Source organism: Teleopsis dalmanni, chromosome 1, assembly GCF_002237135.1.
Source record: "Teleopsis dalmanni isolate 2A chromosome 1, ASM223713v2, whole genome shotgun sequence".
Lineage (NCBI taxonomy): Eukaryota > Metazoa > Arthropoda > Insecta > Diptera > Diopsidae > Teleopsis > Teleopsis dalmanni.
This window is the reverse complement of record NC_051846.1, coordinates 69,645,513-69,663,128: the sequence shown is the minus strand read 5'-3', so window position 1 is coordinate 69,663,128 and position 17,616 is coordinate 69,645,513. Positions and strand designations below refer to the sequence as shown.

The 17,616-nt window shown below is 30.7% G+C and overlaps 2 protein-coding genes across 2 annotated transcripts in view; both read right to left on the bottom strand.

Annotated features, from left to right (window-relative positions):
• Nucleotides 1-14,908: 14,908 nt before the first annotated feature.
• LOC119684035 (uncharacterized transmembrane protein DDB_G0284971-like) lies at nt 14,909-15,328 on the bottom strand. Its single transcript, XM_038097975.1, has one exon. It carries the CDS (start codon nt 15,326-15,328, stop codon nt 14,909-14,911), a length of 420 nt encoding a protein of 139 aa, XP_037953903.1.
• Nucleotides 15,329-15,698: 370 nt separating this feature from the next.
• The window catches only part of LOC119684027 (mannose-P-dolichol utilization defect 1 protein homolog 1-like), a 5,132-nt gene continuing 3,214 nt past the window's right edge, over nt 15,699-17,616 (bottom strand). Inside the window, exon 4 of the mRNA XM_038097963.1 lies at nt 15,699-15,907. Within this exon, the coding sequence (XP_037953891.1) occupies nt 15,699-15,907 (209 nt within the window). The remainder of the gene's footprint in view (nt 15,908-17,616) is intronic.

Here is a 17,616-nt window from a genome sequence, read left to right as displayed (position 1 = left end):
AAAAACCAAGACAAGTACAATCATTAGAAGACGTATTAGAATTTTTAGAGCAGCAATTCCAGACACTTGAAGCTCAACAGAGAATCAAAAATACAATAAATACTCCAACTTATGTTCAGAAGCCACAAGCCTCTCAAATTCATTGTCTTCATTGTAATCAGATGGGACATCGAACATTTAATTGTATCAAATTTAGACATATGTCAGTGGATCATAGAACATCGGTAATTCGCGAAAAGCAAATATGTGAAATTTGCTTGAGCCATAACAATCGCAGCAAATGTTATTCGTCGTTCAGATGTAAAAACTGTAATAAAGTACATCATACTCTTTTGCACAAAGACAACAGTCAGAATAAACTAAAAGACAACATAAAAATTAATAAACAAGTTAAAACCATGTCAACGATAATAAAAAGAGAGAATAAGAAATTAACATTGCTGCCAACTGTATTAATCTCCACAAAAACTTCTAATGGGAATAATCAATTACTAAGAGCTCTTGTTGATCAAGGTTCACAAGTATCAATGATATGCAAAGAGAAAGCTAAAATTCTATCATTAAAGGAAATTAAAAATAAAACACAATTATCAGGACTGTCAAATGTAGCTGTTGGCACCTCTAATTCCAAAGTTATTTTGGAGATGACATCAAGATTTAACGATAAAATGATAGTAAAAGGCGAATTCTTAGTAATGCCATTGCCAGAACCATTGCCAGAACAAACGTTAAAGTTTGATACCACGATCTGGGAAAATTACAAATTAGCAGATCCTGAATTCAACAAAAAAGATAGCATAAATATGATAATAGGTAGTGATCTATATCCTAAAATAATAAAAGAAGGGGTTAAGAAATTTGACGATATAGTTGGGCAAGAAACAATATTCGGGTGGATAATATCCGGACAGCTACAAACAAACAAAACACAAAATCAAGCAATATCAGCCTTAAATTTAGAACGATTTTGGGAAATAGAAGATGAAAACAAAACAAACTTACAAGAAGATGAAAAATGTCAAGAACTATATAAAACAACTACAACAAAAGATTCAGACGGAAGATACATTGTACAAATTCCATTTAATGAAGAATTATTCTTAGGGGATTCCAGAAAACAAGCAGTAGCCAGACTAATCAACTTGGAGAAGAAAATAAAGAAAGAAGTTAAGTCAGAATATATAGAATTTATGAGAGAATACGAACGTTTAGGTCATATGATTAAAGCAGAAAATCATAATGAAGGGTTGTACTATATGCCATATCAGGCTGTAATCAGAGAAGCAAGCTCAACAACGAAATTACGTGTGGTTTTTGATGCATCTGCTAAAACAACCAATGGAAATAGTCTTAACAATATTATGATGACCGGACCGCGATTACAAAGAGATATATTTGACATAATAATAAAATGGAGATTATGGAAATTCGTGGTGACAGCAGATGTGGAAAAAATGTTTAGACAAATAAAAATTGCAGAAGAGCACCAAGATTATCAACGCATACTTTGGAGAGAAAAACCAACAGACTCAATTCAGGAATTTAAGCTAACCACAGTCACTTATGGAACTGCATCGGCTCCATTTTTGGCAGTTCGCACGCTACAACAAATTGCTGAAGACTATAATGGAGACATTTCCATTAAAAATACGATTAAAAATGATTTTTATATGGATGATCTCATTACTGGCGCTGATACAAAATTAGATTGTAAAAATAAAATCAATACAATTTTTAAATGTTTAAACAGTGCTGGATTTAAATTACGGAAATGGATGTCCAATAATCAATCAATCTTGAAAAATCTTCCTATTGAAGCTGAAAACAAAATATTATACATAGAGGAAGATAATTCAATGAAAACATTAGGATTGAGATGGAATCAAATAAAGGATGAATTCCAATTTTCAATAAATATATTGTCAAATGAGACAATAACTAAAAGAATGGTATTGTCAACATATGCAAAAGTTTTTGATCCATTAGGTTGGTTAACACCAATAACAATTACAGCAAAATTATTTATTCAAAAACTTTGGCAATTAAATTATGATTGGGATGAGAACTTAAACGAACAACTTCGGGAAGAATTTGAAAAATATAATAAAAATATACAAACAGTGGAACAAATTCGAATTCCAAGATGGATGGGAGTCTCGAGTTTAAAAAATTGGGAGTTACATGGATTCTCGGATGCATCTGAAGCAGGTTATGCAGCTGCAATATACATCAAAATCGGTTCAAATGTAAACCTTTTGGCTGCAAAATGCAAAGTTGCACCAATAAAAAACAAGAAAACTATTCCCAAGCTAGAACTATGTGGAGCACATTTATTAGCAAAACTAATGAATAAAATAATTAAAATTTTAAATACAAATTCAAAAACTTATTGTTGGTGCGATTCTGCAATCACGTTATGGTGGCTAAAAGAACCGAGAAACAAAGAAAAATTTGTAAGAACTCGAGCAACAGAAATTAAAAATTTAATTCCAGCAACTGAATGGCGTCATATAAGAACAAAAGATAATCCAGCTGATGTAGCATCTAGAGGCATTTGCGCAAACAAATTAAAAGATTACATGCTATGGTGGCACGGGCCTGCATGGTTAGTAAAACCAATGGAAGAATGGCCAAATGATGAAAAATTAAATGGAATGTCAACAGTTATCACGACTTTAATTCCAGATAATAATATATTTAACGATTTAATACAGAAAATATCAAAAATATCGAAACTAGAAAGAACGGTAGCATATGTTTTACAATTTATTAATTGTTTAAAAAATAAGTCAAAAAATTCGAATTATTTATCGAAAGAAGAACTAGGTAAAGCAAGGAATGAAATATTGCGTCTGCACCAGCTTACACATTTTTCTTCCGAAATATCCAACATTAAAAAGGGGAAAGAAATAAATGTAAATAGCAAACTAATTCAATTACGACCATTTATAGATAAAAACGGAATATTAAGGGTAGGAGGAAGACTACAAAATGCCAACATTACATATAATCAAACACATCCAATAATTCTCGCTAAAGATCGATATTCTGAATTAATTATATATCAAACACATCAATCAACACTACATGGTGGGCAGTCCTTGATGGAAGCTCATTTAAAACGTCATTTTTGGATATTAGGGATGAGGAAAACCATAAAAAAGATATGCCAAAGGTGTACAAGATGCATTCGATTCAATCAAAATTTTGCTAAACAAATAATGGGGTATATACCTAGTTACAGAATAAATATATCTCACCCATTCGAACACACGGGTATCGATTACGCAGGACCCATAAATATGAGGTGTTCTAAAGGTCGAGGTCAAAAATCGTTTAAAGGATACATCGCAGTATTTGTATGCATGTACACAAAAGCAATTCATTTAGAAGCAGTAAGCGATTTATCATCAGAAGCATTTGTAGCTGCACTAAAAAGATTTTTTTCAAGACGCGGAAAGAGTGCACATTTGTATTCAGATAATGGCACTAATTTTATTGGCGCATTAAAAAAATTAGATAAAGAGTTTGGAAATGCGATCAAAAATAATACTTCGATGGTACCAATTCTTGCAGCAGAAAAAATTGAATGGCATTTTATTCCACCGGCAAGTCCGCATTTCGGCGGTATATGGGAAGCTGCTGTAAAATCAACAAAGTATCATTTGAAGCGTGTAATAGGTGAAACAAAATTAACATTTGAAGAGATGACTACACTTCTAAATCAAATTGAAGCAGTACTCAATTCTCGACGGCTCTGCTATATAAGTAGCGAAATTGACAGCATTGATGTTCTTACACCTAAACATTTTTTTAATAGGTCGTCCAATATTAGATGAACCAGAAGCTGAAGTTAAAAATAATATAAGTTTAGTAGACCGTTGGAAACTTTTACAAAAAATTAAAACAGATGCAAAGGCAAAGATGGAAATGTACGAGTTGTAGAGCTTAAAACAAAAAATTTAAAATTAAAAAGACCAATTCATAAACTTTGCATTTTGATGGACTCTGACACGATCTATGACCAACAGCAAGCGAATGCAGAAGAAACTCATTGCAATTTAAACATAAAATCAAATGTAAAATTGAAAACTTCAAAATTAGCATGGACCACCTTGTATTTTCTAATGTTATGTGTCTTATCAACAGTGAAAGCAGCAGTAAAATCATCAGTTGCGTTAGTACATGAACTAAATAATAAAACAACGTTATATTTGGACATGATGGTAGAAGTCAGCTTAGAAATATCAACTTGGAATTTAATAACGTATTATGATATGCAACCATACTTTAATATGGTTAAGAATGCAGAGGATGTACTTAACAAAGCTAATAAAATTTGTCCCAAATTACAAAATTTTGCTGACCAATGTAAGAATATATTGAATACAACGTCTAGAAAATTATCAGACATAAAAGATAATAATAAATTATTTATATGGTCGGTGAAAGAAAGAAGAAAGAGAGCACCATTGGCATTTATTGGTTCATTTTATCACCTTCTATTCAGAATGATGGATGAAGATGACCGAAAGGCGCTGGAAGAAGATATGAATAATCTACTAGAGAATCAACACAACTTAAAACAGATGACTGAAAGACAAACATCGGTAGTAGAAACAACAGTAAATATATTAAAGCGCACATCTGAAGAAATTCAGCAACAATACAATGAAATTCATAAACGAGTTGAATCCATTAACACTGCCTTCAACGAAACATATCTGGTCTATAGGGAATCTATAAACTTTTTCATGGTAGCAAAACAGTTATCAGATATGATAGAAGAATGTTCTTAAATTCAATCTGAAGTTATTGAACTTTTGATGGACATTAATCATGGAAAACTGAACCCAGCTCTTATAAAACCATCACAGTTACATCACGAAATAATAAAAATAAGAGATAAAATTCCCGAAAATCTAGTACTACCTGGTAAAAAAACTGGAACGGAGTTAGAATCCATATATAAGCAATTAAAGGCAAAGGGGTTATTCATTGGAAATAAATTAGTGATTAACGCAAAAATTCCACTATTTAGCAAGCAGTCATCTACTATATATAAAATAATACCAATAACCATAAACCAAGGCACAAAATATATAACTCCGAAAGTTATGTCATCATTTCTTCTCTATAATCTGGAAATAAATGCTTATCAATTGATGGATCCTTTGACATGGAGTCACTGCAGCAAGATAGCGGAGCAACAATTTACTTATGAAGGTAATTTTCCTTGGACAGATGCAAACGATAACTCTTGCGAAATTTCGCCACTAAAACCAACTAATCAAGATAATTGTCACTATGAAGAAGTAAATAATTCTTCCATTTGGGTCAAATTATATCGACAGAATAGTTGGATATTCAAAACTTTTAAACAAGAATCAATGGAAGATATAATAAACTTATCAGGTCAAGGCATTTTATCACTAGCAGAAGGATGTATGGCACGTATAAGAGGAACAACATTAATATCCTCTAGTAATCTGCAAAGCTCTGCGATAGTAGAGGAGCTCAAGTCGGTTATTAGAGACGCAATTATGATTGATAATAGTAATATAAATCCTTGGCATCATTGGAAAATAAATAACAAAGAAGAAATTAATCAAATAAATAAGAAAATAAATGAGATAAAGGGTAACACAGTAACGCTAAAAGATTTACAATTTCATCACATTTCTGGGCACACGGCATTAGGATTAACTACAATCACAATAATCGTAATAGTGATTTATCTAACTCGAGCAGCGCTAATAAGAAGAAAACTGTTGTCTATTTCTATTAAAGGCCCTCGGCAGACTGTTCAAAAATGAACAATTAACATAATCTATATTTGTTTATTAACATATCTATTATATATTATATCTTAATTAATTAATTAATCTTAAAAAAAAATATATTAAATAATGAATCATGTTAATTTATATAATTTTTTTAATCTATATTACCGTGTTAAAATCCTACAATTATTTTTTATAAAATTGAAATACTTAAAAAAAAAGTTTTGTTAAAAGAAAATACCTATAAAACTTATATATACTATATTATTGAATTAAACTTTTATATTATACTTTTATATTAAGTCATGCTGCCTTAATTAAGGCGCTGGTAGTATGTTCAATAATGAACATGTTTTATTATTCAAATTACTAATATTCCATTTCATATTCATCTTATATTAAGCCATTCTGCCTTAATAAAGGCGCTGGCAATATGTTCAATAATGAACATGTTATTTTAATACGGCGTTTACATTGGCCGAAAATGGCTCATTTTGGTCAAAAATCGAAAATGAGTATCGAATGTCTCATTCTTGCATATAAAATTTCAAGCACAAAAATGAGCAATTTTCTCACATTCTGTATGAATGACGTTCGAATGCATTCCACATACGTTCCAAATGCAAAGGAATCCATTGAACATACCCTAAATGAAAGCTCTTCATGGCATTTTGACAGTTTGAAAAAGCTGTTTTTAACATATTTACAAAAAAAGGTAAACAAATGTTTGGTGGTTGTATTTTCTTGAAAACGATGCACCAATTTTTGGAACTTCTACTTCCCAAAAATAAATAAATCGAATCTAGAAACAAGTTTTTAGTTTATATTGTAAGGTTTGAAGGTATATTTAACCTTCCTGTAACATTTTTTTGGCACAGAAATGAAATGAAATGAGAAAAAATGAAATACAACGAATGTAAACACTTTCAAATGACTCATCCAAAATGAGCCATTTTCGGCCAATGTAAACGCCGTATAAGACAAATGCCAGTTTTCTCTTTAAAATCATAAAAAATTATATTAAAATTAAAATAATGCACAACTGTGCATATTAAACACGCTGGCAGGATGTCCTTAAATTGATAGTTTGTTATTCCAAGCCTGTTATAGTTTAAATGCTTAGAATTATATACGCAGGAAAAAACACGGGTAATAAAAAACCCAAAACTAAAATAGTAGTAATAGGTAGTATTAGAAAAGGAAAATAATTATTTTTTAATATCTAGGGATAAGGAATATTTTGCCATGTTTGATAATTTAAATGATTTCGAAGTTGTTGATAATAGCTATCTGTTAGCTAATGAATTAATATCTGAATCAACTATTACTGTAGAAAATTGTGTTTTAAATAACTTTATGAAACGAAGCAGTAAACGTTGTCAAATTAAATACATACCTTATAATGTAGAGACATACATGAAAATAAATGATAATAAATATATGTACGCCGTAACCAATGAAATAAAATATGAATATGAATGTAAACAAAATAAAATTAAAGAAAAAGGATATTTGAATGGAGTTGGTATATTGTATTTTGTAAGTTCGAAACTGTAGATTATAAAATTATAATATCTGATAACAAAAATGAAACTGTATTTAATGACCTATACTTTGGTTATTCTGATGATTGCTGTTTAATTTATGTTTAATGAAATAGAAGAATTTGAATTATTATCTAAACTAAAACCTAGTAATATATCAAAGTCTCTAAATTCTATTAAATTGAATTCCAACTCATATTGGTACGGATTAATGTCATTATTTATAACCATAATTATGATAATAATTATTGTAAAATGTATAAAAGGAAATTTGTGTATAAATATATTTAATAAATGTTTTAATGTAAAAAAGGAATCGCCAAATCCCTTAAGGAATAATATTGTTGTATATACTACTAAAAAATCTGATGGCGAAGTAACTGTTGAACACAATAATTTTAAAAATAAATACAATTATGAATGGTAAATATATAAATTAATATACTTAATATTTTGTAAATTTATTATAAAATATTTCAAATATCCGATAAGCATATACTGTAAGAAAGAAATTAGTTAACTTAATCATATAAAAAAAAAAAAAAATTAATCATATATAAAAAAAAAATTTTATTATTTATGTTAAGCAAAACCTGTATTTTTTTTGTTTTTTTTTTATTATTTGAAACACAATATGTGCAATAATATAAATACATGTTTCATTTGACTACGACTAGTTCATACAGGAACTATCAAGCAGTTTTGTTACATTTCAGTATACTTATTAGAATTGTGAAGTTGTCAAAGACTTAGTGTTAATAGTAGTAATCTAAATTATTATTAGACTACTAATTCGGGAGTAGATCTGAAGGCTTTGTTCGTTTAAGTCTTCTCAGCAGGCCAGATGTATTAGACAGATGATTGACTGTCTCGTTTGGATGCTGTTGTAATCATTTTTGGTGCTTTACCGCGAACTTCTGGATTACTGCAGCCACAGATTCGATCTTCAAGTCCCGATGGAGGTCAGTATTCCTAATAAACCACGGAGCGTTGACTAAGTTTCTTAAAACTTTGTTTTGAAAGTTTTGAATGATTTGAATAGTGGATTTTCGTGCACATCCCCATAACTGGATTCCATACGTCCACACCGGAGCTAAAACTTGCTTGTATATCATTAATTTATTGTTTAGAGAGACGGGTGATTTGTTCCCAAGAAGCCAATATAAATTTTTGTATTTGGATTCTAATTCAACTCGTTATATGTTCTTTCCATTTAAACTTAGCATCTAAGTTCATGCCAAGGTATTTAGCTGTGTTTGTGTATGGTATTTGAGCACTGCACATATTTATCGGCAAATATTCAATTTTTTTGTTTGTGAAGTTTACATGGACGGATTTCGTTTGGTTGAGCTCAATTTTCCATTTTTTAGTCCAACTAATAATTTGATCAATGGAATGCTGCGTTGCTTCTGTTGATTCGTTTATTGTGTTTCCAGTGGTAAGGATCGCTGTATCATCTGCAAACGTGGCAATAACACTTTCTGGTGAGACTTGCAGGTCGGCTGTGTAAATTAGGCACAGAATTGGGCAAAGTATACTTTCCTACGGTACTCCGGCTTCAATTGGTTCAAGTGTTGAGTACACACCTTTATATTTCACTCTGAAGAATCAGCAAGATAAGTAGGACCACATAATTTCGGATATTTGTCTCGAAAACCACTGTTCAATCTTATGCACAAGCCATTTGTGCCAAACTTTATCAAAGGCTTTCGATACGTCTAGGAAAACTGCAGTGCAAATTTTTTGTTCTTCAAGTGCTCTTTCGATTTTGTCGCATATTCTGTGTATTTGTTCTACAGTGTAATGCTTTTTTCGGAACCCAAACTGATGACTCGGAACTATTTGATTTTCTGTGAGAACAATCTGTATTCTATTAAGGAGAATTCGTTCAAAGATTTTTGATAAAACTGGTAATAAAGAAATTGGACGATACGACGAAACTTCATTAGCAGGTTTTCCTTGTTTGTGTACCATAAGTACTTCCGCCACTTTCCAATAAATTGGGAAGTGTCTTAAGCGCAGAGCTGCATTAATTATTTTGCATAGTTTGATTATTCCTTTATTAGGGAATTGGTTTAAGATCTCAGCGGTTATCTGATCCCAACCAGGAACCTTTTTTAGTTTCATATTTCTTATTTCATTTTTTATTTCTCTTAGCGAAGTTGGTTGTATTGCTTGGTTTAATGGATTTAAATTAGACGTAGGAAGATTATTTCCATCATCATTTAGTGTAAATGTTGCCTTAAGAAATTTTGCGAATAAATCTGCTTTTTCTTCGTCACTTTTGGCCCATGATGTGCCATCTGCTTTAATAGGAGGATTATGTTTTATAGGATGTTTTACTGCTTTCACGACTTTCCACAGCGAGTAATCTGTGCGTTTCTCATAGGAAAGGCTTCTAAGATTCTGTTGTATCTTATCGTTTTTAACATTATTGATAAGTTTTCGTAATTGTGCAGTTTTCCTATTTAATTCTGTTTTGTCAGTTGGTGATCGTGTTTGTTGCCATTTTTTACGCAATTTCCTTTTTTCCCATATTAGTTTATTTATTTCTTTTGGAAGAGTTGGTCTAATCTGGTGTTTAGAGAACTGTGAAGTACTCATCCATGCTGATTTTTGAATTTGCTGTGTAAATAGAAGAACTTCGTTATCCACTTCAGTCGCTGAGTTTAGATCAGAGTTAAGATTAAGAGTGTTTTCAACATGCAGCCTAAAGTAATCCCAGTCAGTAGATCTATTTATTAGGTAAGGCTTCGGTTCATTTATGACTACACTTTTATTAATAGAGAGGTGCACAGGTGAATGATGAGAAGAGAGATCATATCCATTTTCTATTTGTAAGAGTTCTTTCGGTATTTTTTTAGTTATAAAAAAGTCAATCAGATCTGGTATTTTCGCTGGGTCAGTTGGCCAATATGTTGGGCTTCCAGTCGATAAGACATCACATCCTGTGGCTTGTATGGCTTTTAATAGTATGGCTTTTCTCGGCCCTTAGTTGTAGTTAATCGCGAACCCCAATGGACATGTTTAGCGTTGAAATCGCCGCCAATAATGAATTTATTTTTAAATTTAGAAAGGAAATTTATATATTGATCTGTACTAATAGAATGTCTTGGAGGACTGTAGACCGAAATAATTGATAATTTTTGGTTTTGTACTTTTATTGTAACAGTTGTGGCTTGAAACTCGCTACAACTGATATTTTCCTCTTCATAGTGACTGATGGTTTCCTTTATTATAATAGCACTTCCCCCTCGTGCATTGTTATTCGGGTGAGTAGTGTGGTAAGTTTCATAGCCTCTAAATTTTATATGTGATTCCCTCGTAAAGTGCGTTTCTGCTATTAGACATATATCGATGGACTTTTTGTAAAGAATAGTCTGTAGTTCGTTTTGTTGATGTAGCAGCCCATTTGCGTTCCAGAGCATAACTTTTATTGAAGACTGCATTACATACTGTGTTTGGGAAGGATCTGTTCTAGTTTACTTATCCGTTCATCTAAAACTTTATTAAATTTCTCCTGGTTTTGTAGCAGTTGAAGTACCAACTGCAAGGTTGAAGAAATTTCTCCAGGGTTTTGAGAGTTATTATTTGATTTTAGTGCTTGGGCATATGAAGGTGTTTCACAATTTTGTGTTAGTTTAGAAACTGGCAAATTTTTTATATATTCAGTGGCAGCAGAGTTGGGTTTATCTGGCTTACTACTTTGGTTATCTTTCTGAATGGTTTTGTTTCGCATCTTTTGTAGCTCTTTGGCTACAATACATCCGCGATAGTTAGCTGGATGAGATTCGCCACAATTGCAGCATCTTGGTAAAGTTTCTGCTGGTTTTGTACAGCTTGTTGTTGGATGCTTTCCCGTACATTTGACACATCTTGCCATTTCTGAACAGTAGTTCCTTGTGTGACCAAAAGTTTGACAATTTTTACACTGAGGTATTTGGTTTGGTCTTTTTACTGCTTCAATGGAGACAATAGTAGCTAATATTTTATTTATTCCATAAACCTTTTTAATGTCTTCAATAGACTCAAAGGTGAGCAGAAACATATCTAACGGCTCCTTTGTTTTCCATTTAAATTTCCGATCTGCACTTATGGCTTTGAGCCCTTGTCTCTGTAAGTCCTCGACAATAAGTTTAGGTTCACAGGAGTGATGCAGGTTTTTAACAATAACACGAATACGTCTTGTTTGTTTATCTTCATATGAGTACCAATCTATCTTAGCATTAGACAGCAACTTTGTAATGCTTCTGTAGTCATCCGCTTCCCTGGTATTGAGCTTATACTTCCCGTTATTTTTAAGCTTGAATGAAAAATCAGTTTTCGCAGTGTTTTTAATGTCTTCGTAAATCTTTATGCAATCAGTAACTCCTGATATCATTATTGGAGGGGGAGAATGCACTTTGGGGCCTTTAGTATTTAATAGAATTTCCGGTTTCGGATTGGGATTTGTATTTTTATCATATGAAACATGAAGCTCTGGAGAAGATTCAACTTTTCGTTTTTTATTCGGACGTTTTTGTTTCAATATCCAGTCAGTTTCTAACGCCAATTCTTCTTCATCAGTGTGGTACTGAACACTCGTGCTATCTAGTTTTGCATCAACAGCATTCTTATTAGCTTCTTTCTTTTGTGATAGTGTACTATTCTTTTCTGCTTTTAGTTTTTGATTTTCTTTTTTAAGACTTTCACAACTGATTTCTAATAAATTTATTTTTTCTGTTAAAAATTTAATGTTACGTTTTAACTCATTTAGCATGTTATCTTGAGTCTGATCCAAAGGCCTTTCATTTCTACATGAAGGGGATGGAATATTCCTCATGGCATCTTGCATCTTTTTAGGCTGAGCTATTCGCTATCATAGTTCAAAGCCTAAAATAAAGTTTATGTCGATGACAGATTTGAAAAATGTCTGGTTGTTTAAGTGATGTAGTTATACTGTAACGCACAGTTTTCACGAAGTAAACCAAAATTATGAAAACAATTATAAATAATTGAAAAAATTGAACAAAATATAAGAGTGTCACAATATATTTACAGTTCGTTTATTTAGTTATTTAAAATTTTTTAGGTTTATAAATAAATAAAAATTTATTTTTATTTAAGTTTTTAAAGGTACTTATATCTTACACTGTGGCAACGCCACATTTGCAATTTCTTACTTTCGTTAAGAAAAGCATATGCTGTCTCTATCAGCTGTTGAGCAAACAAAATTTTATTTTTGTGTTTTTTTTTTGCCTTTGTTTAATTTGCAAATTAAAGTTTAATTTTTTAGAATAAAAATTTTTAAATATACAAAACTGAACTTCACCTTTTAAAATCGGGCACCGTTTTGATAAATTTTATTTTATTTATGATCAACAGATCAAGTGTTTATAACTTTGAAATTTGAAATTTAACTTTTCGGATTAAAAACAATAGAAGTTGCTTAGCGATCACTTTTCGCGCGTGTTTTCACCCACGGTTCTACCACACCTCAAACAAAACCTGTATGAAAATTTAAATATTGTTATATATATATATATGTTTTATTAAAGTTATTGATTTGGATTAATTGAAGTCAAGGTTGGGGTTCGCCATGCCTGTTTGTTGTGATGTGATTTGCTTTTGGAAGTAAAGTCAATTACTATGTCATTGTCTTTCTTTAAGGGCGGAGGTGTTATGTGGATTTATTCCACATATTTGTCAAATTAAGTTTTGTCTTACTTTGTATCAAGACAAATAAAAGACAAAGCGCAATATCACAGTTTTGTTTAGGAATTTATCCTACACACAAAGTAACGCTTCCTGTTTACTCTATTTCAAGTGCATTGAAGCTTACTTACTGTTTATGCTGATTCAGCCATGATCACTGTAGTCAAGCTGCACACAGTATTCTTTGTTTTCCTTATGAACAATGTTGCGCTTATGGTTCCTCCTATAGGAATCAACTTACATACGACAAACACCACCGCTCTTATCTTCAGAATGCAAATCTCAGCATAATTGATTTGGTTTGGTTAGCTTTTGTTTGATTCTATTAGTTCAGTTCGAGTCAAGCCAACAAAACATCAACACGTTGTTTAAGTTCATAACAATCCCTTTTCTATTGACTCCATTTTCAAGACTGTTTTTTCAAGCGCTGTATAAATACAAATGTTATGTCCAGGCTGTAAATTTTTTATTTCATGGCATCCTCGTAGGAATGAAGGCCTGGAAAAATTTAACTTTAACGTGTTTCTCAGAAACAAATATATAGCAGTGGATTTATAATAAATAATTTGAGCAATATGACGTTCACTCAAATTCCAGATAGCTATAGCTCCTCGAAAAGGTTTAATCAGTATTTTAGAGATCAGCATTTCAGTAATATCCATTTTATCAATAAATTCAATTACTGACAAATTTGATTTTAATTGCCTTTTAAACTTAATTACTAATTTCTTCAAAGCCTTATTTTCTCCTTTTAAAGGACGATTTAATTCAGATTTTTTAATTAGTTTTTTCCGTAATAAAAGATTCCGGTTTTGATAAAATTTAACGTTCTTAATATTCCAAACTCAATCTATTAAGAAGTAGTTCCATTTGAGGTAAAATATATGCACAAATGTGCAATAAAAACATACATATTTATATACTGCAGTCTTAATGTCTCCAATATCACATTTGTACATACATAATAATTTTTGTAGTGCATCATTTTTTCCATAAAAAAAACAATATATTCTATTACTCATTACTCCTATGACATGGGCCAAAGTATCTGGAAATTTGTTTCAGGAAATTCTTTACCATTCACCTTGTTACTAATCAATGTATATTAATAAAATAGACAAATAAAAAAAAGATAGGCAAAAGAAACAGCCGTATAAAAACAAATGTGGGTTGCAATTAGTTTGAACTAATCATCATACCAGTTGTGACTGAATCGAACATTATTGCATGGGGTTGGGTGGTTTTATGGTATTATAAATCCACCAGCAAAATAAAGTGGATATTTCGTAATAAAAGTAAATTAAAGTTTAAATTAAGTTGGTAATTTAATGAATATATAAAAGAAGGAAAAACAGATTTCGTGAATTTGGGGGTATCTATGAATTTTTGAATATATTGGTCGGTCATTTGTTGTTATTATTTCGTGCCTTAGTTCATGAGTACAAGAAAGTTTGTCCCCTTCTTTGAAAAAAAAAATCGCTAAAGTCTTGTAATAAATTTGTTAGCGATTGCATCTCCTCCCGATTTAAATGATTTAGGTATAAATCTTTAATATCACTAAATTCATTAATTTCCTAGTCTTTATACGGGCTAAAGTTCTCGAAATGTGTGGTGGTTCCTAATATGTTAATAGATTTATTCTCTACGTCTATCTTAGCTTTAAGAGGGATGAGAAAATTTCGGCCTATTATTGCTTCGTAATTTTGGCTATTGAAGTTAATTACTTTCCATGAGTGGGTACTTGAAACATTAAATTCTCTAGGTATTGGAGTGGTGATTTTAAAATTTACTTGATTCATTCCATTTAAGGTTCTATACAATAGGGGATTTAAGAGTTTTTCTTCTGTAAAATGTTTTTCTAGAATGTTCGGTTTTATTATACTAGTATCAGAACCAATTTGCAAATTGAGGCGTTTGGGAAAAATTTAAGTCTTCCTGTAAATTGCCAACATCCATAGGTTGGGGTCCTGTTCCATTTTGACTTAATCTAGTGTATTGTGTGTCAACACTCAAGTGGAAATTTCTAGTCCGAATTGAGTTACCGGTTTTATTCTGATTGTGTCGCCTAAAATTATTGTTATAATTATATTGGTTGTTAGGTATAAACGGTGTTTGGTCTCTTTGTTGTGGCTGTTGGCGTCTATATGTGCAATTTAAGTTTCGATCATTTTGATGTGGTTGTTGTCGTTTGTCTGTGTAATTTGAGTTTTGATTATTTTGGTGTAGTTGTTGTCGTGTGTTGTTACAATATTGTGACTGTGATGATTTTTTACAGTCTATAATGAAAGTGAATCGTTCGTGGGTCATCTAGTACTTTAATATGTGTGTACTTTCTTATAACGTCATTAAGTGTATTATATTGGTCAAGGTATGTTCTTAACGGTATATCAATTTTTTTTATTAAAATATTTACTAAGTCTCTATCTACTCTATTTGGGTCATATATCTCTGGTTTATTATTATCAAATGTGTAAATTTTTTTAAGCTGTGATTTAGCATTTTCAAAGTAGTAAAATAAATCTCTTAAACTACTTACTTTAATAATACGGCATTAATTATAGATATCACCATACGTTGACCTCGGTCTGGAATGATCCATAAGCTTTATTTTAACTTGATCCCATGTTATAGTTGGTCCTAGTCCTCAGATGTAGTTGCCAGCGTCTTCTGTTATTTTTTAATTAATTATGATGGTCATAGCAAGTTTCATTAGTTGATGATTGTCTGATAAGCATAGTTCCATGACGGCTTCTACCGATGCTATAAAAGCTGTGGCATCATGATCCTTATCTAGACATTTGATTTTTCGGAACCATGTCAAAATATCCTTTTGTGCTAAAAACCCTTGTTGTTGTTGCATATTCTGCTGTGTGTGCTGTTGTCTTACTTGTTCATGGAGCAAAATTTGAGCTTGCTATTAAGTTTTCATTTATGTTGTGGTATATGGACGTTGTTCCATCCCCTTTTTTTACTTTAGTTTTCTTTTTTTTTATAGTTCACTATTTAAAAAAAAATAGTCTTTATGGTTTTTTTGCGTTTTTTTTTTTAATTCACTATATAAATAAAAATACTCGATGCAGTTTATTAACCTTTTTTCTTATTAATGTTCACTTTTTAAATTTAAAAAATTAATTGTTGCGATTTTTGAGCGTTTTTTTCCTTTTTCTTTTATTGTTTCACTTTTGTCTTATGAAAAACTAGCGTCGACTGCGCCAGATAAATTAATGAAGACACAAAACTTCAGTTATTTCAACATTTTTATTAAACGTGAATCTTAAGACTAACCTATATCTAACATATTTGCTTATATTTATAGAGAGGATTCGAAGTATCGAATCCTGATAAGACAATTCGTTGTTTGGTTAGGCCGAACAACGATAATAATATTTTTAGTTACAATGTTTAGTTAGAGATTGTAAAGTATAATAAGGTATGTAGTGATAATAGAATACAATGGGAACGTTCTTTGGTTAGGCTGAATAACGATAATAATATTTTTAGTTACAATGTTTAGTTAAAGATAGTAGAATATTGTAAAGTATAATGTAGATCTTTCGTTGTTTGATTAGGTCGAACAACGATAATACAATGTTTAGTAGGATGCAATGTAGATGTTTCGTTGTTTGATTAGGTCGAACAACGATTACAAAATATTTAGCATAGGGATAAGATAATAGAGTATAACTCGCGCGATCACGCAAAATTCGTTAAAAATTATTGCGAATGCTAGAAATGGTCAATACGGCAATCGCTACCTTAAAAAAAGTTTACTCATTGATTCATACTATTCAAGTATAAGATAAGTACTTATGAGTACTTATTGATATCTTGATCTCTACTTTATTCAACAATCGTTCACACTCTTGTGATGCTGATTCTTAACCACCGACAGACCACCGACAGTCATTAACGCAAATACTTATAAATCGTTTGTAAGATGAGTATTAAAGTACTGCATGCATGCTGAAAGCTTATTACATATATAATATGACTTAATATATTTATGAAATATAAAAAAAAATTTTTTTACAAAAATTTATTAAAAATACTATAATGGGTTTTTTTTTTACATTTTTGATAAAAAAAATATGGAAAAATATAATGCTCTATAGTGATTTTAGTTTGTTTTTTAAAGATAATATATAAAATATCACAAATTACAAATTTAGCATCACCTGACTTAATTCCTCTTTTTCAAGATTGTTGTGTTATTGATCTCTACTTAAAATTCATATTTATATAAAAATCTATACAATATATATAGAAACTGAGTACATTTCTAAGGAGATATTTTTATATTGGTTATAAACTAAATCTATTTCTAAACATTCCAAAAATTTCTCTTGACTCAAGAAGACACAAATATATATTTTTACCATATCATACATAAAAATATTTCCTAGGGATGGTAAATAAGTAATAATTTATTAAATTTAAATTTAAATAAGTAAATTATTTTATTACATCATAAAAAATTAAGGTCAAAGAAGAAAATTCTGCGTTCAACATATATAAAATATTTCTTTGCAAAAATAGAATTATTTAAAATACTCTCAAAGTATTGGAAATACTCTCAAATATTTGTTAATTTGATA